The sequence below is a fragment of the Caenorhabditis remanei genome, chromosome V (genome assembly GCF_010183535.1).
Source record: "Caenorhabditis remanei strain PX506 chromosome V, whole genome shotgun sequence".
Classification (NCBI taxonomy): domain Eukaryota; kingdom Metazoa; phylum Nematoda; class Chromadorea; order Rhabditida; family Rhabditidae; genus Caenorhabditis; species Caenorhabditis remanei.
This window is the reverse complement of record NC_071332.1, coordinates 3,026,911-3,047,710: the sequence shown is the minus strand read 5'-3', so window position 1 is coordinate 3,047,710 and position 20,800 is coordinate 3,026,911. Positions and strand designations below refer to the sequence as shown.

At 40.3% G+C, this 20,800-nt stretch overlaps 6 protein-coding genes across 6 annotated transcripts; 4 read left to right on the top strand and 2 right to left on the bottom strand.

Moving 5' to 3' along the window:
• Positions 1–201: 201 nt before the first annotated feature.
• On the top strand, positions 202–435 carry GCK72_016987 (uncharacterized protein; the record flags this gene model as incomplete). Its single annotated transcript, XM_053731812.1, has 1 exon — positions 202–435. One exon carries the CDS (start codon positions 202–204, stop codon positions 433–435), a length of 234 nt encoding a protein of 77 aa, XP_053580725.1.
• On the bottom strand, positions 208–3,413 carry GCK72_016986 (uncharacterized protein; the record flags this gene model as incomplete). Its single annotated transcript, XM_003104329.2, has 6 exons — positions 208–477; positions 1,717–1,899; positions 1,952–2,132; positions 2,343–2,518; positions 3,122–3,336; positions 3,401–3,413. The coding sequence occupies 6 exons, from the start codon at positions 3,411–3,413 to the stop codon at positions 208–210; spliced, it is 1,038 nt and encodes a 345-aa protein (XP_003104377.2).
• A 1,871-nt stretch (positions 3,414–5,284) lies between these two features.
• GCK72_016984 (uncharacterized protein) lies at positions 5,285–9,414 on the top strand (the record flags this gene model as incomplete). Its single annotated transcript, XM_053731810.1, has 4 exons — positions 5,285–5,293; positions 6,181–6,475; positions 6,963–7,978; positions 8,890–9,414. The coding sequence occupies 4 exons, from the start codon at positions 5,285–5,287 to the stop codon at positions 9,412–9,414; spliced, it is 1,845 nt and encodes a 614-aa protein (XP_053580723.1).
• GCK72_016985 (uncharacterized protein) lies at positions 6,959–7,228 on the bottom strand (the record flags this gene model as incomplete). Its single annotated transcript, XM_053731811.1, has 1 exon — positions 6,959–7,228. The coding sequence occupies one exon, from the start codon at positions 7,226–7,228 to the stop codon at positions 6,959–6,961; it is 270 nt and encodes an 89-aa protein (XP_053580724.1).
• A 6,637-nt stretch (positions 9,415–16,051) lies between the features above and the next one.
• On the top strand, positions 16,052–17,332 carry GCK72_016983 (uncharacterized protein; the record flags this gene model as incomplete). The annotated part of the gene is made up of 2 exons (XM_003104313.2): positions 16,052–16,203; positions 17,194–17,332. The coding sequence occupies 2 exons, from the start codon at positions 16,052–16,054 to the stop codon at positions 17,330–17,332; spliced, it is 291 nt and encodes a 96-aa protein (XP_003104361.1).
• Positions 17,333–17,685: 353 nt separating this feature from the next.
• GCK72_016982 (uncharacterized protein) lies at positions 17,686–19,043 on the top strand (the record flags this gene model as incomplete). Its single annotated transcript, XM_053731809.1, has 3 exons — positions 17,686–17,733; positions 18,579–18,688; positions 18,893–19,043. The coding sequence occupies 3 exons, from the start codon at positions 17,686–17,688 to the stop codon at positions 19,041–19,043; spliced, it is 309 nt and encodes a 102-aa protein (XP_053580722.1).
• Positions 19,044–20,800: the final 1,757 nt, after the last annotated feature.

The following is a 20,800-nucleotide window of genomic DNA, read 5'->3' as shown; positions in this document are numbered from 1 at the left end:
TTTCACTAATCGGCTTCTTTTTTTTAAATTCCTTCTTATTCTTGTGATTCTTTCACCACTCCCCCACACTTTCTATTTTTCCTAACTGCCCGATCTCTAATTTCTAATTATTCAAAAAGGTTTATTATATATAATATTTATGTACTTATTATACTATTTTTACAACAAAAAATATTATATCCAGAATAAAAATGTAAAAAAATGTCTTCAAGTAACAGATCTCATCTTCATATCCGACTTCATCACAGATCTCTCCGCTACATTCACAACGGTCGATTCGTTGTCTTGAGTACACTTAAAGAAAACGGTTTGACGAACATGAGTCTTGAAAATGAAGAGACTTGCAGTGTTGGCTACGGGTCCCCAGACAAAGAGAATCGAGAGGAGATAGGTGGCGAGCTTCTGGGATACTCCGATCATTGGGCCAAGGACTGAGTAGAAGAAGGGAAGTTGGATGAAGATTAGGGTCATGATGAACTGAAAATAGAGATACACTTACTCGCTTCAAAATGAGTTTTAAGAACTGAAAAGTTTACCGAAATATAGATCTCGACGAGTTCTACAGTACCGCTCAAAAGTATATTAAGTTTTGGTTTTTTCAGTTGAAAATGCCCAACTTTGAGAGTGTGTTATAGTAAAACTAACTGTCTTACAAAATAACTTTTTTTGTAATCGAGCAGACCAAGAGTAGAACTCTAATTTTGTAGTTGACCACTTTTCTGTACGGACACTCCCTAGCAAGTTACGTATCGTCAAAGTAATTTCTCCCTCAAATCGACCCATTTTAGTGCAAAATGGAGTGATTTTTGAGCTGTTCACTTAAAATTGCTATAACTCTCTAGGAAGTGTTTGTACAGAAAAGTGGTCAACTACAAAATTGGAGCTCTACCTTTGATCTGTGCGATCCCATAAAATGTTGTTTTGTGTGACAGTTAGTTTTACTATGACACCATCTCAAAGTTGGGCATTTTCAACTAAAAAAGGTAGAACTTAATGTACTTTTGAGCGGTATTGTGTATCAGTGACCAACGCTAAATCGGTAATGAACCTTTGGCCAGGCAATATCGGTTTGTTGGCACTTGGTCCCGGGCCGCGGCACCTTATGTATCCGACTACTATATCTGTGGCCGGATGTATATTCGTTAAGGTACCGCGGGTCGGGATCACACGTAGCAACACACAGACATTGAACTCGCTGAGGTCTACATTTCGATATATTTTTCAGCTCATAAAACTCAGTTTTTGATTTGACCGCATTTTTATATTATCGGTTTGCGGACACGTGATCAGATTTTGGAAGGAATTCCGCATCCGCATTCCGTTCAACTTTGGTCGTGACAGAGCTGTGCGGACGTAAAGACGGAAGAATTAAAGTTATTTTATACAGTATGGCAACAAAGTTAATCAGTTCTATTGAATGTACATACAACTACCCTTTAAGCATAAAAAATCCCAAAATTTTACTTATCTGTACCAGTGGACTTGAAAAAGCAGCTGAATTTGATACACGGAAGTCTGAAGTAAGAAATGGAGGGTTTTACAAGTCAATTGGTACCAGATAATGGATTTTTTATGCTCGAAGAGTAATTATAGTATCAATACAACTAATTAACTTTGTTTTATTGTCGTCAGTTTCATAATATCGAAAGTAATTTCACTTCCGTTTTACTTTCTTCTTTACCCCCGCACAAGCAAACCTTAAACTCCCTGACTCACTTGTGACGTCAAAATCTGATTGGCTCGAACTTGCATCTTCTTCAAATTCTCACTCATCGTCGTGTTCGAATTAATTCGAGTGTTGATTCTCAAATGACTGAAACCCATTATCACCACAGAGAATACCAAGATGAAGAGGTAAGTGCCACTTGAGATAAATGCTGTGATTGATGTTCCACTTTTCTGAAAAAGAAAAGAAGGGGGTTCGGATTTTCAGAATCTCGTCTTAAATTACATCATAAGATAATACGAGGAACACTGTTTCATGTCCAACATAATTAACAGCAATCCCGCTCAAATATATGACATCCTCAATGGTTGGACTCGAGGCGTAGCATAAGACACCTGCAGAGAGTAGGAGCAGAATTATGTTGAGGAAAATGACAGATATCACATGTGGTGGGTGGATCCCTTTTCTGAAAGTACGCTCTATTGATAACCGTGTAGTCCCGGTGGACAAGTTATTTTGTTTGTTATGTGCTATAGCTGTTGTTTTGAAAAACAAAAAGTGAGAATGAAAAAAAAACTATAGTAGTTTGTTTTTGAATTTATAATTCGGAATTTAGAATTTCGGTGATTATTATCAAAACACACAAATTTTGTCAATAATAACAAGAAAATCTTACCGACAAATCTGCAGATACCGTATCCAATACACGATTGGAGACACAAAAATGAGTTGTGTCAGGAGAACGATGGAGAGCATTAGGCATATCATAGCGAGCGTTGATGGCAGCATGATACCGGCATTGACAATCATTAGACCCTCGAAATCGATGGAAGTTTCGATGGCCACGAAGATCTGCAAAAAGAAAGGAAATGCGCTCCATGGAGAACAAATTTGAAACGCCGACAGAGCGCTTGTTCTATTTCAACACTTTTTGAAACCGGTACATTTTGAAACTGGAGTAAAAGTATAGCTTTGTGTAAATGCGCTCTAAGTTGCGCACTTGAAGCCTTAAGAAACGATTGTATCGTTACAAAACGTTTCAAAACCGGGCGTTTCAAAACCGAGACACTTTAAAACCGAGAAAACGTTAAGCTTTACAACGTTTTGGTTCTGCTCCCAGTTTTGAAATGACCCGTTTTTTTCAATAAATTTTGACACCAAAGGGTGAGAATCTTGATTCCTCAAAACGAGACGTTTCAAAACCGAGACACTTCGAAACGTAAGATTCGGCAAATTCGCGGTTCCAATACGTCCTGGAGCCAGAACTAAGCTATTTCGAAACCCGGACATTTCAAAACCAACAGGATCTATTTCCTTTGTTTAGTTTCTAAACGTCTTTGGTTTTGAAATTTTGAGTTGTCTCGGCTTCGGGACATTTCAAAACCACGACATTTTACAGTCAAGAGAACGGTACAAATTCGTACCAGGTCTGATTTTCTCTGTTATCCAACTCACCGGGCACGCAACCACAAAGAGTGCATTAAATCCAACCTCCACAAGTTTGAAGAGCACATAACATATCCTCACCCCTCTCGGTATCGATTTCGCACGTACTATTATATAACTTGCGATTAAACTCAACACTGAGCAAAGTGCACACGCCACCACGTTATTCCACCATGCTAACATGGCAGTGGTGGTGGCAACTTCGACTGATGGACCATTTAAATCTGAAATTAATTAATTAGTTATCCTAAAACTATATAGCAGAGGAAATAGAGACAAACCACTTACCTTGAGAGCTCATTTCCGAAAATTCGAAAAAAGGAAAAAGAAGAAGGTGTGCTTACATGACTAATGAGATATCAGGAGAGACAGAGACAACAAGAAATGGATAATTATGATATGACGCCTCTCGGGGAGCTTGTGACTACTGCTGTCTACGAGAGTACTAATTTTAGATGGGGACTCTTTGAAAACAGCATCAGAAATCTTGATTGATAACTTTTGATATGAGGATGATGGTCATTGAGCTTTTAATTCTCGAGGGAACCTAAAGTGTTTTACAGTTTTACAAAATATGCTTAGTTAATATCAGATCATGTTATAAAATCATCGGGAGTTCGGATAATTAAAAGGACAAAACTGATCACCACTTGACCCAACTGGTCTTACTAATCACTTAAAATTTTAAGAATGAAATTGGTATGCCTTAAAACATACGGAAATCGGAATCGGAGACTGTTCCAGGTCCACTGGTGACAGATGAGTAGGATTTTTATGCTCGAATGGTAGTTATGCCTTCAATACAACTAATTTACTTGGTATTACATATTTCTGTCAGTTTTATACTGTTTTCAATAATATCCTTTACGTCTTACTTCCGTCTTAATTTCGCACATATCTGCTGTTAAGAATGACGAAGGGTTTCACAACGTTAAGAATTGTCGATTTTTGTTGCGTGTATAAATCGAGAAACTTCACAATTTTGGTATTTTGCAATATTCAGAAAATTTTATTTATTTTTAGGGCTGGAGGGTACCAACAACAATCGTATCACCGTCGAGTGGATCATCATCTCGAATGGTCCCGGCAAGCAATTGGTTTCAAGGAGACTGTATAGTTCGCATGAAATTCGCATGAACCTTCCGATCGAGTATAACCCTTGTAAAGCGTTACAAAGCCAATCTCAATCTCTTTTTCATTCTCTCCAGACTTACAAAATATCGGCTTGGGGTGGTGAAGAAGTTGGTTGGCCCGGCCCGGAGTCAAAAATGTGCACAATTTTTTCACAACATTTTTTTAATTTTTGAAATTTTTATCAGAAATAGTCAAAAATTCTATGTACGCTTGGGTTTTTTCGATATTTAACCACATTTCGACTTTGTCGCAGCAAAATCAAAAAAATTTCGAAAACATTCAAATTTTTAAACTTTTGTACTGTGGTCGAGCCCGTTACAAGTGTGACTCTCTACTGTCTCTGCATGAAAATCATATAGGTCACCCTTCTCCACATTACAACACTTCTGTCCCCCCTTTTCATTGTCATTCATCAATTCCTCCGCGCACCCTTTTCCTCTGCCTCTCTAAATCTCTCTTGTTTACATTGTCTCTCCCCACCCCTTCTGTTATTATTGTCAAATGCGTATGCAATTGTGCTCCCTTGCGATTTTGCTTCTGCTTCCACCAACAACTTTTAATATAAATCTCGAGGCATGTCCAGGCTGTAATTAGTGGGAGGCGGAGGAAAAAGAATTGAAAAACAAGAATGATCGGTGAGCAGAGGGAAACCAAGACGCCCACGGACACATATAGACATATAATCAAGTGAGTTTCTTTCTTTAGAAGAGATTTTTATATTTTCTTATTTTCCTTTCGGCGATACAACAATTGATAAAACACAAATGTTCAAATGTTTGTTCATATGAATACATTGCGTTTCCTTTTTTATCAAAGAAAAAAAGAAATCGGGGGAGGAGGGGGGCGACTGGGGAATGAATGTCAAGTATAAAAATAGAACATTACCATTGATCACTTGTACTTGACGACTTTTCATGTTCTCATTCTTTCATGCATATATTTGAATATTATTTAGATTTTTGAATTCGAAACAACCACGGATTATTGTGGCAGAGGACGAGGACGACTCGAGTGAGAAATTATATAGAAGGTTGCACGATGCGGGAGGTGAGTGATTCGGGTTTTTAACTGAAAAAGTAGGAAAAACTATACAAATTTGAATTATTTTTCTTGAAATTGGTATGACTAAAAAGCTGAAATCACGCAGATTTTCTGTAGGTTCAAAACTATCCGAGAATTTATCCGATGATTCACGGAAGTTTTTTTAATGGGCTTATTCAGGTCATGTAAAGATGTTTTTTGATGCATATTTTACCTTATTACCTTACCTTTACCCTATAACTGTGAAAAATGTATTTCTTTTACATATTTTTCCCCATTTTTATACATTTCTCCCCCTTTTTTCACATTTTTTCTACATAAGCGTGTCAAAAAATTGCAAAAAGGGGAAAAATGTATTAAAATACACTTTTACCTGAACAACCCCCATTATATACATGAATCTAAAATTAAATTTTTATTAGTTGGTTTGACTAGAAAGCTGAAATCATGGGGATTCTGTATTTGTTCTCAGATTTTCTGTAGGTTCAATACTATCCGAGGTGCATGGCTTCATGGAAAGGTCAGACAAAATTCGAATACAGATTCGGAATCCCCACGACGTCAGCTTACTAGTGATATATGTATAAATAATTTGTTAAAGCTGGTAAGTTTTAGTTTTCTGAGACGGTACAAACGTGCTCCAACAATTTTTGAAATATTCTTGCTGATCAATTTGAAATAGTTCTTGGTGAATTAAAGAGTTGACATTCGAAGCTCCGCCTCTTTTGATAAGCGGAGCTTCAGATAACTTTGTTGTATTTAAGCAAACTCCTCCTGTGGCATTTGTTTCGTTTAGAACTCAGAAGTTTTAGAACTAACTAGGGAAGGCCTCCTCTACAATGGTCCAAACTTTGTAAGCCGTTTGTGCCCATCAAAAAAACCCATTCTTCCAGGTCTACCAACCCTGCACCACTACCATCCACACTGACAAGGACACCAAACCGATCTCCCCAATCCGGAAGAAACTTCAACAATACATTCCGATTCTCGAATGGCTTCCCAACTACAAATGGAAAGAGCACTTCAGTGGCGACGTGATTGCCGGGCTGACTGTCGGCATCATGCATGTCCCACAAGGAATGGCGTATGCTAGTTTGGCTGGTGTTGACCCGGTGTATGGGATGTACTCGTCGTTTTTTGCTAGCACTATTTATATGTTCTTCGGCACAGCAAGACATATTTCGATTGGTGAGTGGGATCCGAGTTGACGTCGTGAGGGAGGATTCTGAATCTGGCGGCTTTCAAACAATCTATAAATTTGGTCATAGGTACTTTCGACTACGGGGAGTCCATTCATGCAATCAAAACCGACTAAATGTCCTTGCGAGCCGAGTTATAAACTCTCAAACTTTAAGCTTTTTCACATGGAATTGGAAGTCGGCGAATAGTGTGCGCAAAGGTCTTCACCTTTTTCAAACGTATGGGAGTTTGAGGGATCACAGCTCGGATCACAGAAGCATTTAGCCCATTTTGATTGCAAAAATGGACTCCCCGTAGTCGGAAGTACCTATGACCGAATTTATAGATCGTTTGAAAGGCGCGACTGGCAGCTCTGACCATTCTGTGCTGCATAACTCGCTTTATTTCGACGCTATTCAAATTTTGAAAACATATTCAGAATCCCCATAAACCCAACTTTCACCTACCTTCAAGTTTCTAAAAACAAACATTCTAGGTGTCTTCGCCGTTGCGTCTATGATGGTGGGTGCGTCTCGCCTCCGCAACGCGCCCGAACGCCTCGTCATCGCCAACACCTCCACCGTCGTCCCAGATGAATACTACCCCCTCGGAGAATACATCGACCCACTCGTCTACACCAGCGCTCTCACCCTGCTCGTCGGCGTCGTTCAAATCATAATGGGAGTATCGCGCCTTGGATTCCTCACCACTTACCTCTCGGACCCACTGGTCTCTGGATTCACCACTGGCGCCGCGGTCCATGTGTTCACTTCTCAATTGAATAAGGTCCTAGGTGTCAAGTTGCCACGTCATGAGGGGATCGGAATGATTGTGAGAATGTATCGAGATATGTTTTGGTCGTTGGGAAGTGTCAACTATGTGGCCCTCGGGATTTCCATCTTCGGAATACTCTTCTTGGATCTTGGAAGGACTTTTATTAATCCGATTGTCAAGAAAGTGTCCCCCATCCCACCACCTCTCGAGCTAATCCTTGTCATCTTTGGTGTCATAATCTCCATGATTTTCGACCTGGACACCTCTTACCATATCAAGACAGTACACGAAATCCCACGTGGCTTCCCGTCCCCGTCTCTTCCACAGCTTCACTTCCTCCCTGCTCTTGTCCAAGACGCCATTCCCATCGCAATCGTCTGCTACATGTTTGTAATGTCCATGGGTAAACTGTTCGCCAAGAAGCACAAGTACAAAACGGACGCCACGCAGGAGCTCTACGCCATCGGGCTCGCCAGTGCGATCTCCTCGTTCTTCCCTGTCTACCCGGTCGGAGCATCGCTATCCCGATCGTCGGTTTGTGAGATGTCTGGTGCCAACACTCAGTTGTATACCATATTCTCGTCACTGCTGCTGCTCACCGTCATTCTGATATTTGGACCATTTTTGGAGCCACTGCCAATGTGTATTCTGGCGTGTATCGTAATAGTCAGCTTGAAGAGTCTGTTCATGCACGTGAAGGAGTTGCCGAGGTTGTACAGGATTAGCAAATATGATTTTGTGAGTTTTCTGGGAATGTTAGGCCACAATCTAGGAAAGTTAGGCCACCACGGTAGGTAGGTGTATTCTAACAGTTAGGCTATTGGCGTGAAAAACTTCGCACATCATCTCGGGATCGAAATTTACGAGAATTCACATGTTTTGAATAAAAAATGAGCCATTATCAGTCAAAAATCGCTGAAAACCCTTGCTTGTTGAGAATTTTTGTTCGAAATCTACCAGAAATCATCTTTTTTAAATTGAAAAAGAGCCGAAAAACTCTAAAAATCGGGTTTTTTCAACCAAAATGCAACGGAAAAAATGGAAAATAAGCGATTTTCAGTCAGAAAACGCTGAAAATCCTTAATTTTTCAGAATGTTTTATTGAAATTCACAAGAATTCACATGTTTTGAATAAAAAATGAGCCGAAAAACTCTGAAAATCGGGTTTTTTCAACCAAAGTGAAACGGAAAAATGGAAAATGAACGATTTTCCGCTGAAAATCTTACATTTTTTGAGAATTTTCGATCGAAATTCACGAGAAATCCCCTGATTTGAATGAAAAATTAGCGATTTTTAGTCAAAAAACGCTGAAAATCTTACATTTTTTGAGAATTTTTAATCGAAATTCACTAGAAATCACCAATTTCTAAAAAGTTTTGCCACCGACCGATCAAGGTGATGCCTTGGAAGCCCAAAGTTATCCATTCTGATCTAGGCCCTAGTTTTCTAGTCCGCCATTATTAGAAACTAGGCCATCGTTTTCTAGGCCACCTTCTCTAAGACTCTGCACTTCCGGCTCATTCCTTTAGACCAAAGTTCAAACCGCCCTTCCGCTTCTCTTTCTAAAAATCAACACATGCATCAACTGGAAAATATTTATGTCTTCCATTCCTGACCCTTTCCTTCTTATCAGTGATTCCATTTTTAGACAATCTGGCTAGTCGCATGCCTCTCGACCATCTTCACCGATGTCACCACTGGCTTGGTCATCTCTCTCGTCTCCTCTCTCTTCACACTGGTTCTCCGCCAACAATGGCCAACGTTTTCGACGGAAGTGTTGCACGATGAAACTCCACGTCAGAATCTTCCAGAAGGCGTCGAGATTGTGAGATTCGGAGGGGCGATTCACTTTGCCAATGTCACTTTGTTCCTGGATAAAATGGCTGAATCTATTGGACGGGTGCCCGAAGGAGAGACGTTGATCGATGGGAAGACTCTAATCCTGGATGGAGCCCCGATTGGATACGTGGATTCAATGGGTGTGGATGCTCTGCGTGACGTGTACCGGGATGCTCAAAATTGTGGAGTCCAAGTGTTCTACTGTGGCCTACCTGAAGCGGTGTTGTCAGTTCTCTGTAATGATGAGAACTTTTGTTCGGTTGTCCCATCCTCCACGTTCTTTGCATCAATTGATCGGTGCATTCTATCGATTGTACAACAGCAAAGTGTTTAGGTCTACTTGTAATTATTGTAATTTATTTTAATATATTGTAACTATACATTCCCCCATAATCATTACCATTCCAATCTTCATATCTTTTTTAGAAACACACATATTATGAATATTATTTGTCAAAAGCTATGGAGCGTAAATAAAAGTTTTCTGAATTCGTATTGTTTGGCGTATGAGAGTCTTGGACAGAAACGCATAAATAGGCTTTGTAGTTTTAGACTCTGCAGAAAACCGTATCAAATTATGGAATACCATAACAGGCTCCTCAAAATCGGGACGTTTAGAAACGAGACGGTCAGTTTTTTTCTGATTGACGTCTTACCGAATTGTGAACATTTTACTAGTGAACGTGATTTCACGATTTCTCGGATCAGAGCTGGTTCAAATCAGAACCGACTAAAAGTTTGTCAAACGTTTTATTATTATCAGCATAAAATTTTTTGGAATTCGGAAATGATTTAACTTATCAACAACAGTACAAATTTTACCTAGTTCATAGTTTTCTTGCCTCAAAAGAGTCAAAAGGCCATCTAAATTTGTCAAGATCATATATTACAGGTTGGAAAGACGAAACCAAACTTCACTCACTCATATCCAAAAAAGAAGGTTCAAAGTATGCACTTATAATCTCAAGTGGGCGGTGTGAAACTCTGAAGACAACGATGAAGTGCACGTTTTCACGTGAAAAGGCATACATATGTATTTGAAAATAGTTATATGTAGTACATAAGTTGGAGTTAAGGTGGCTCTGGAACTTGGTGAAGCAAAGATTCAATAAAACATTTGAACTTATTTCACGGGAACATAGTTAAGACCAGAACGGTTACACAGATCAAGTAGTAAGCCTAACATAATGGAACTGGTACCTTTAATGGAGCTATTCAATGCATGAAATCAAAGTTAAACGGTCTAAACTATCAAGAATTCAGAATCCTCGTCGACTTATATTTTGGCTCTATTTGAGAATAGGCATACTTGCAAATTTACGGCCCGGCCCGGCAAGGCCCGAAGACCCGGAACGGGCCGGGCCGGGCCGGGCCGGTAGAGAATTTTCAAGGCCCGGCTTCAAAAAAAGGTACCTACTTTTTACCAAATTTTTTGAATTTTTTTGAAAATTTACATTAAAAATTTCAATTTTTTGATGCATAACTATCTTTTGATTGAATTCTGAAGTATAGTCAAAAAATCGACCTTTTTTCAGCCGGGTCCGGCCCGGCCCGGCCCGTTGCAAGTATGAGAATAGGGGATTTTCAAAAACAACGGTCTTGAACTTTTAAAACAAAACAATTTAATAATACCGTATTGTTATAGACAACTCTTGTTAGCTCTATCTGAGCAATGAAGTTCCACATTTTTCAGACTCATTTTTTGAACAGTGGATAGGTTGCCAAGTATAACTCATTCTAAACATGAACCGGTATGCTTATACATGAAGAATTCTTACGAAGCTAGAGTCCCCAATGAACTTTAAAATTCCCCATTCTGGAATAGAGCCCATATTTCTTCCATACCACTGTTATCAATTCCTTGCTAGACTACCTGCGAGAAAAATACGAGTGATTCACGATTCTGCAGAAAAATCACATCACTTTTACATATTACCAGTTATTCATTTCCCAATTCTTGTTATTCTCTTTCCCTGTAAAATACAAACGATATGATATCATTGTGTTACGATTCTCTCATTTTTCCGATTGTCAGATCACTTGCTCTTTCCTGTTTTTCAGATCAACCCGGATTCTAGATACCTGATTCTGGGTTCCGGATTCAGAATTCAGAATTCCGAGAGCCGACCCAATTCTAGGAACTCTAGTAAATACTAAAAGGCTATCATTTTGTAGCAGGATATGATTTTTATTCTTATTTTTTGTTCTTGTTTTGCCACGGTTCCCCACACAACCCTACAATTACAAATGCGTCATGAATTGAGTGATTTTTGATTTCAGATTAAGATTATCCTCCTAAATTACAGTTTTCAAGATTCAAGCTTAAAGCGCCATTTCCCATCTCATTTGAATTTCCTCTTTCTTTTTTTTTTCAATTTCGCATTTTCTAGGCCAAAAAGACTTATGCAAATCGAAAGCTGGTCATGGAAACGGAATGATGAATAAAGTATTTTAAAATGGAACTGCCGCTCCGTGAAATTGGAAAAACGCCAATTTCGCTTTTTTTTTGGAATTTGAATAGGATGTGTCTAAGAAAATAGGGAATTGAAAAAAAAAGTTTTTGCGTTGTTAGCTGAACAAAAATCACGGTGCCTCATAGTTTTTGGGGAAATTACCTAAAATGAATATTTGTATATTGTATGAGTTTGATCAGACAACCAGTATGGGATACATGTGAAGAATGTTGCTGACCAGTACTTAGAACTAAGCTATATCTAACGGGAAGCCATCATAAGCACTGTTTCAACGTCCTGATTTTGATGATAAGTTTCAGGTCAATCGGACATACTATAAATAAGTTAGACATTTGAGCGGTACTGTAACGGGTAACTGTGAAATCGAACTTTTTTCAATTTTGTTTTCAACTATTTGAAGGAACATCACGTCAAAGTTATAGTGTCTTAGTAATGGAACAGTTCAACAGCTTCTTAAAAATGCCAAGATGAACTTGGCGGCTCAGTGCCAACCATTCGTAGTTTCTCAGCGTCCAGCTTCTGCACTATAATGTTCAACATCAGGTCCTTATCTTTCCCACCGTTTGAAGCCAAAACAATTCTGAGCATTTTGTCAGTTATCTTCCATAAAAGCCTTTCATGAGAACCGAAGTCTACTGACACCTCTAGTTTCCCCCTTGAGTTTCATGGTAACTACTTTTTAGGGCATGTCAAGGCCAGAGTTGAGCGGAATGCGGTTTTTGAAATGGCGGAAGGCGGAAGGCGGAAAGCGGAATGAAATTTTTTTGGGCGGAAAGCGGAAGGCGGAAGGCGGAATTGAAAAAATATCTGCGGAAAGCGGAAGGCGGAAGCGAAAATTTTTTGGCGGAAAGCGGAATGGAAAAAAATGCTAAAAGGCGGAAGGCGGAATACGATATCTCTTTTAAAAATACGATGTTGGCCTTATTTTGCAGTAAAAAACACTAAAATGGTTAAATTTTTGCTAAATTTTGTTTTTTCGGTAAACACTGATAGCTTTGCTGCAAAAAACCTCAAAAATATCCGTAAATTGGAATAGGTGATCAAATTTTTCAAGCTGAGGAAAAAATCATTAATCATCGGAAGGCGGAAAGCGGAATTTCGCTCAACTCTGGTCAAGGCTTTCACCACACAGGTTCCGATATGTCTGTCCTCAATGTTGACCTGAGTTATGCAAGAAAAGTCTGAATCCCAAAATTTAAAACATACGTAACATCACTGTGGTCGCCTTGCATTTCGATTCATTCCCCCAAAACTTGAAACACAATCAGAATCCTTATGACTTCTGCATCCGAGGCCGACTTGCTTTTCAAGACTTTACTTCCGAACAGCTCTGATATCGTGGCAATTAACTCCGCAGGTGTCTTAGCAATATCAGCCATCCTACAGTAACCCCATTCCTGTTTATCCATACCAGATGCTTACCTCACAACTACCGTCACCACTTATTATTGCTCCAATTCCCCTATTTTCAGATTTACCAGTAAGTGACGTGTGTAGTTTGCCTCTCTCTCTCTCTCTCTCACCCAACTACAATTCCACTTCCCACAATCCATCCCTCCTCCTCAACACTGTCTCCTCCCACCCGCTTAAGCTTAAAAGGCGCACCTCTCCAGGCATCTCTCTCAGAAAACGCCTCCTTAGAAGGCGTGGGTTGTGCTGTGCAGGTGTTGAAGTGTCTCGTTAAGGGGGATATGCTCTGCAACCCTCTCTGCTGCTCAGCACTGAAATATTCATTGTATTCGTGGTGAGAACCGGCGAGAGAGCTCTAAAAAGAGAAATGATGAGCTCAGTCCTGTCTGGAAGCTGACGGTGATGGTGGTGAGCTGAGCTTTTGTTTCATTTTGAGGCTCTAATAGCACAGTATCTAGATCCAGTTTTGCATAATATAAGGTTCCTTGACATTATTCAAACGACTCGAAAATTTGGCCCCTGATACTTTTGAGTCCGTTGATTCTGAATCTGAAATAAAATTCTGCGAAATCCTTCTGTGAGCTGAGTTATGACCCGTTGCCATATTTCTAACGTTTGACGGATCATAACTTTTTTCGGCTCACAGATGGATTTACCAGAATTTTAGTTCAGATTTGGAATCTATGGACTCGAAAGTATCAGGGGGGTCAAATTCTTGAGCTTGCTTTAAGAGCTTCGGCATAAAATCTGAAATTCTACGCTCTTGTTTTCATCTCACTGCTTGAAAAATACCTAGAAAGCAGGTAAAGTCATAAGGATTCTGGATCTGGTTTTGGATTTTTTCTAGTGAGAAAGTGAAAAAAGATATGCAGTTTTTCTTTTTAACATTTACTGAATTCTTGAAACTGTTTCAGAGTCCGAAGTACCTTTTTAGGATCTTAATTTTCAAATGTCAGGGCTGCTCAGATGGGACTCTCCTCTAATAAAACGGCGAACTATCCGAAACAAAACGACGTTTCGAAACCGAGCGAATTGGTAACCATGCCTTTTTGACAACTGATAATTTGAATCGCATGAACGTTTAGTTTCCATTTGTTGTGGTTTCGAAATGTCCAGGTTGCCAAACGTCGCGGAGCCATTTCAGTGTCTCCTGAGGGGGGGGGGCTGAACTCTTATTTTTCTAGTTACAGATTTCTTTACTTCAAAAAATTCTAAGACACTTTTATCAAATCGCTCTAAACGCCACCATTCACGTTCTCTTCCTGATTAGGTGGAAGAGATTTTCCGCGCGGCCGTGTAGTCTTCTCGGACAAAAATTTTGCTCAATTTTCGTACTTTTTCCAACAAATTTTCGTAGTTTCTTTCAAATAAAATGAAAAAACCGTGACTAACTAACCGGGAACCTAACCCACACTCCTCACTCATGCCATGCCTTCTCACTACCACCTACACCACGCTGCCGATATTTATGTCGGAAAGGTAATGACTTGTCAGAGGGTCCAAACTTTGACCTCATTTTTCTCGAATACCAGGCCTCGAGGGCAAAAACTGAATATATATTTGGAATCAGCGTTTTCTCAGCTTTCCGATGATATAGGTCACATCCAATAAGTCCACACTGACTCCATGACCTTCCCTAGTAAGCACTGATGACCTAACTTTTTGTACTTCCTTCTCCCAAAGTTCCTGTGCTCTTAGCACCTCTAAGATCAATTCCTGATGTCCGATCCCATTTAATAACCCCATCCTACATCACTTCGCAACATATGTAATCATCATAATTTATCTCCCTTCTATCTCTCTCTACTCGAATATTTACGAAGAACCATCGTAATAAATAATGTACATGGCTACATTACACTAATGGGTCATCGTCCTTTCATTTTTTGCACCTTTTCCTCATGACACACACACAGTGTTTCAAATTTTGAAATTTCAGTCAGTTTTCATAATCTTGTGCTGAAAAAAAGTCACTTGACTCTATTTCCGGCGGAGGTAAGTATCAGCAATTATGTATTAAAATTAAACGACTACAGTACTCCCCCCATGCCATATAATTGATGGCTCCGAAATGGTCGAGAATGGCTTTCTTCAACCCATTACATTTTATGACGTTTTCGAAAAGGATTTCTTTTCTCTTTTTTCGAAAAAGTGGGCGGAGCCTCCTGCCTAGCTCCCCCCATATATGCAAAACCCTCACAAAACCAATCCCATTCGCCTTGTCGCTCTTTGCCTTTTCGCGGCTCCCTCGTTGTGAAATAAATAAAACCAAGGGAGAGAGAGAGGGGGGATAGAATAATTGGGTTGACACTAAATTTTTTGGTTTGCCGAGGGTGTTCGGGTGGAGATTTGCACAATTTGAAGGGCACGTCATTGTTCCTCTTTTTATACCACAAAATACCTTTTAATTTCTCAAAAATTTGAAAATTTCCCACTTTTTTGAGTGTTCTCCGTCGAGCGCATTTGCATAGTGCTTCATTTCCCCCTGAGATTTCCCAATTCCCCTCAGCTCATCTACACCCTTCACATCCATACAGAATGAAGCTGTGTGGCGCAGGCGGTCGCGCTTTTGCCCGGCGCGCCGACACACCGGGGTTCGATCCCCGCCCTGGCGCAAAACTTTTTTCTTTTTTGGTTTCTTCTCCCCAACTAGATTTTCGGTTCCTCCCGAAACAAACATATTTCAATCACCTCCTCACTTCAGACTGACATATAATTTATGACATATGCACGCCTCAAAGTGCACATTCTCCTTTCCTCCATATATTTTCGAAAGTACGGTTCCTAGGAAATAGAAATTTCATTTGCGTCACCGTCGGGTGTTGTTTTGTCAGACAGGGTGGATATCGCAATATTACTAACTATAAAATATTGTAATTGTAATCACTTGGTCGATTCGCAATAACAATTCTCCTATTTTCCCCATTTTATGTGATAGCTAGCAGCCAGCACCAAACTACTTTTGATTGACTTTTCTCTATCTTTTGATGGTTTTTGTCCATTTTCTCCGTTTCCCGTTGACACCCCTCCCCCCAACGACTTTCTCTCATCAAAACCTAAACCAGTTGCAGGTAAAAAGCAAAAAAAATGAGCTGCTTCTCATCGATGCTCCTCTTGGTGCTCGTCGCCTCGGCGATTCTCGTCGAGTCTCGTGTCTTCCGTTTCGAAATGCCTTCCGATCGTATTCAGGAGCAGAAGAGGGATGGTGCCGACGTGTCGTTCGACTATGACGCCAACCAGTGAGTTGAAGGAGAATTTATGGAGGGGGTGGGGAACCGGGGAGATGAAAGGAAAGGTGCCGCCCGGTTTTTCGGGTTTCACGTCATCTGAAGAATATCTAGATGGTGCTGCGAAAAGGTTAAGGGGGACCAGGAGGTTAAACGGTACCGTAGTCTGACTGTAAGGCTTTATGCGCTTAGGCTTAAATAAGAGAGCTTAGCTCAGGTTAACAGGCTCAATTAACCCAAGCTTAAGACTAGAGATTCGATTCAGGCTTAGGCTCAAAAAGTTTCTCTGGGCTTAGGCTTAAACTTTAAAGAATTTTTTGGTGTTTAGACTAGATCTAAGCTCAGGGCTCAATTAACCCTTAGGCTTAGGCTAAATAGGTTCAAACTTAAAAGCAAGGCTTAACGAGTTTTTCGGGGCTTAACTCTAAACTGTCTTGAGCAACGCTTTGTTTTTAGGTTTACCCTAGAACGCGTCATGCTAATCAACTTGTGAAGCCTAAGCCTAAGAGTTAATAAGCGCTGAACTTAGCTCTAGTTAAAAAAAATCAGATCATCGTTTAGACCTACGCTCGGAGAAGCCGGTTAAGCCTAAGCTAAGAAACTTTTAAGATTGAGGCTAGGCTTAAAACCAGAGATTATATTTAGGCTTAGGCTTAATAGGTTCAAACTCAAAAGTCACTCATGCTTAGGCTCAACAAGTTTCTTGGGGCTTAAGCCTAAGCCTGAGCGCGATGCCTTAGACTTAGGCTTGACCGTCTTTTGATATTCCGCCGGTGTCTTATGCTTAGACCTAAGTTCGAACTCTACTTGCCACATTTTGATCATAAAACTATCCGGACACATACCAGGTACAGTAGTTGGCGTGCGATAAGACGTACCCTCCACGTGCATTTTCTTCTGAAAACCAACCAATCAAATTGACAGCTCCCCCCCCCCCCCCACCCAATCAGTTTGACACGATGTTTATGAACTCATAAATTTCATTTCTCTTTCATCTTTCAGAATCATCCGAAACACGATGAAACGCAACCGTCAATGCCTTCTCAACGCGGGACTCTCGCAGGGATGCGATCTCTCGGATCTCCTCCAATCACAGACTCAGGCTCGCAAGTTCATGAGCTTCGCCGGACCGGGAAAGTGAGCAAGCTCCGCCCATTTTTTTCAATCAATAAAGACGAAAACGACAAAATAGTGCGCCGACGACAATTCAATCAATTGTATATATACTATATTCCCTGAACAATAATTCCTTCCTTTTTTTCTCTGTCACCTCTCTCGATCTCTCACTCTCTCTCTCTCTCTTTTCGATGCACTCACTATTCTTTCTGAAATGAATGATTAGCACTGTTAACTGTCAATTATGTCATTTGGGAGAAGGAAAAGGTGGTTGTAAAAAAGGTTTTGTTATCACTAGCGGAGCCAACATCATACACAAAAACTCTTTTTGACATGACGCGGTCTCTCGGCTTCGTTTTACTGTTGTTTTCGGCATGGATGGTGACTAATTCCGACGCGTTAAAGTGCTATGATACCAGTATGCAGGTAAGAGGATTTGGGCGGGAGCGGATTATAATGATACTGCCAGAGTTTATCTAATATGAGCAATAAACTTTAAAAAAAGGAATACTTTGAGAGCCTCTCACACAGCGCGGTTTGGAATCTTATTGTTCCAAAATTATATAGATGTATAGATCTAATGAAGCGCTTCATTTTTGTAGTTGAAAATTTTTTGATAATTATTCACGCTTCTGAGATATGCGCCTTTAAAGTTAGCGGTAGGAGGTGAAAGACGCAGTGAAGCTAGAAACCCTCCTCTTTCTGCATGCTCTCTCGCCCTCAAGTTTGAAGCGCTATATCTCAAAAACGTGAATAGTTATCAAAAAGTTGTCAACTACAAAAATGTAGACCAAATCTAGAGCTCCATTTTTGTAGTTGACAACTTTTTGATAACTACGCCCACTTTTGAGATATGCGCCTTTAAAGTTGGGCGGCTGTGGGTGAGAGAGACGCAGAGAAGCTAGACACCCTCCTCTTTCTGCACGCTCTCTCGTCCGGTCCACTTTAAAGGCGCATATCTCAAAAGCGTGAGTAGCTATCAAAAAGTTGTCAACTACAAATATGAAGCTATATTTTTGATCTACACAGCCAAATAAAATTTTTTCGCAATTGCACATCCCATCACTTAGTTTCACATCTTCAAAGTTTGACATTTTTTATATGCAAAAATTTGCAACATTCTTAGCTGCCTGATAAGATGGTTCTAGAAACCAGAAAAAACGAAATAAAATCGTTTTAATGCCGGTTACACATGTAGACACACTAAAACACAAATTGTCCGTGTCGCCTGTAAACGCGCTCCATTGACAACTCTTTCAAAAAACTTTCAGGAACACCTGTGCGAACCGATTCAATTATTCTGTATCAAATTCATAAATGGGTCAACGGTAACCCGCGGATGTGCAGGTGTCGATGTCTACTGTACCGATGAGGATCCAGGGTAAGGGAATTTGCGAAGAGTGCAGTGGAGCGCGATTGGTAAATTTGGGTGAAGTCCCTTAGGCTTAGGCTAAAGTACCCACCTCAGACTTTGGTCTGTTAGGCTAAGTTTTTTTTTCTCTCTGTAATAACTTTTTTGAAAAGTTGGCAAATGCGCTCCACTGGCTTTCCGTAGAGCGCGCTTTCAACTGTCAATTATTTGAAGATGCTACCCAACTCAAGAAGTGGACGGGCTAACCCAGAAATGGTGCTGTTGTGAGAAGGATATGTGCAACGAATCGGTCTCCACTTCATTATCGATTTGTACTTTGATCTTCAGTTTGATTTTTTTCTTTATATCACTTTATTATAACTGAACAACTAATGATAATTAGCATTTTAATGAATTCCAAAATTTACATATAAAAAGTCTGAAGAATTGAGCAAATCATATTTGAGTAAGATAAGTTGCGAATGTCGCATACGTTCAACACTCTGTGTCTCTGTCCCGTTTTTTTTTGAATTGAGGTTACTGTAGTTTTGTCTGTTTCATTCATCATCCCCCATCGGCTCGTCGTTCATCGCCATCAGAAGACGTCGCTTGTACACCAGATTGTATCCTTGATTACAGCAAAGTCGATTACATTGGGAATTGCTGACAAAGTTATTCAGGCTTCCAGTCGGCGCAAACGCGGCGCCTCGACAATTCTGGAAACTGAATCGCACACATCTGTCGGCGAGCGGGTCGTACGTGAAGCGAATTTCACGGACTGGCTCAAAATCGGGACCGTTGCACACAGAGATTGGTGGACGGGATTGGAGACAGAAGTTCACTGGAATAGGAAAATTTATTTTAAATACGTGCGAAATTTTTATAAAAGTAGTCAAAATCCCATATCCCTGCATCGCGAGGTGTAAGGTCCGCAACAAACTGATTTGAATTTTTTCGAACTGCGTTGCGTGCGCGTCGCGGAAACGGAATAAATTTGGCCTTAAGCTATAAATGTTTGATTTTTATCGAAGCTTGAAAATATTGTTGAAAGCTCCATCGTTTTTCGATAAAAATTTCAAAAAATTTCAAAAAACGTCAAATTTTCGTACTGAAACCCGTGACCGGTGAAAATCCTCAAATCGGCCCGGTTCGTCGTAAGTATGACAAACAAGGGTTTATAAAAATTTGACACGGCTCTGACCCATTTCGCAACCACACCATTTTGCAACTCGCCATTTTGCAACCACATCCATGCTACCGTAATCTCTAACATTTATTCAGTTACAGAATTTTTTGACTATTCTGACACGAGACGACGCGTAACTCGCTTTAAACTCAATGTTATGAGCATAAAAGTATACCAAAATGTAGATCTCATCGAGTTATATGTCCGTGGCATTTTACGCGACGGATGGACATTCGTTAATGTGTTCCGGACCGGAAAAAAGTGAAAAAAGTGGAAAAAAAAGTAAAATTGGATCACAGGTAGTTCCGGCCATTCTGAATATGATGATCAAAAAATCTTTTGACCTTTTTTGCGGCGAGGCTCAAAAAATGTGCTCCGTGCGATTTCTTTTCTGTGACATCGGCGGCCGGGTAGTGGAATTCTATTGAGGCGTAACGAATAGCTATCTGACCCGTGATAAGGCAGTGACATGGAACTCGCCGAGATCTACATTTCGGTATATTTTTGAGACCATAATATTGAGATTGAAGCGTGTTGCGATTATGGCTTTATATGGATAACCAAAAAACTCTGGAACTGAAAAAATGATAGAGATTACGGTAGCATGGATGTGGTTGCAAAATGGCGTTCCTTGATTTGACGGCATAGCTAAACCCTATACCGTAACCCCAAAAATCGTATTTATCGGTACTCACTTGGCGACGGACAACAGTACGCTTCATTTCCTCTCGGCGTGCACACGTGGTCTCCAGGGCACTTGGCGGCTTTCGATGGGTCACACTGGATCGGTTGACCATCTACAGTAATCAGCGGATCCCCTTGGGGACACACATTTCTGAAGGGTTTGAATTCGAAGGTTGGTTGAGGTTGAGGTGGTAGTGATGGCATGAGTGTGGGAGGCGGGGGTACCGGTGACATCGGACTATTGGCCAGGGAGCTAAACTTGACACCATTGG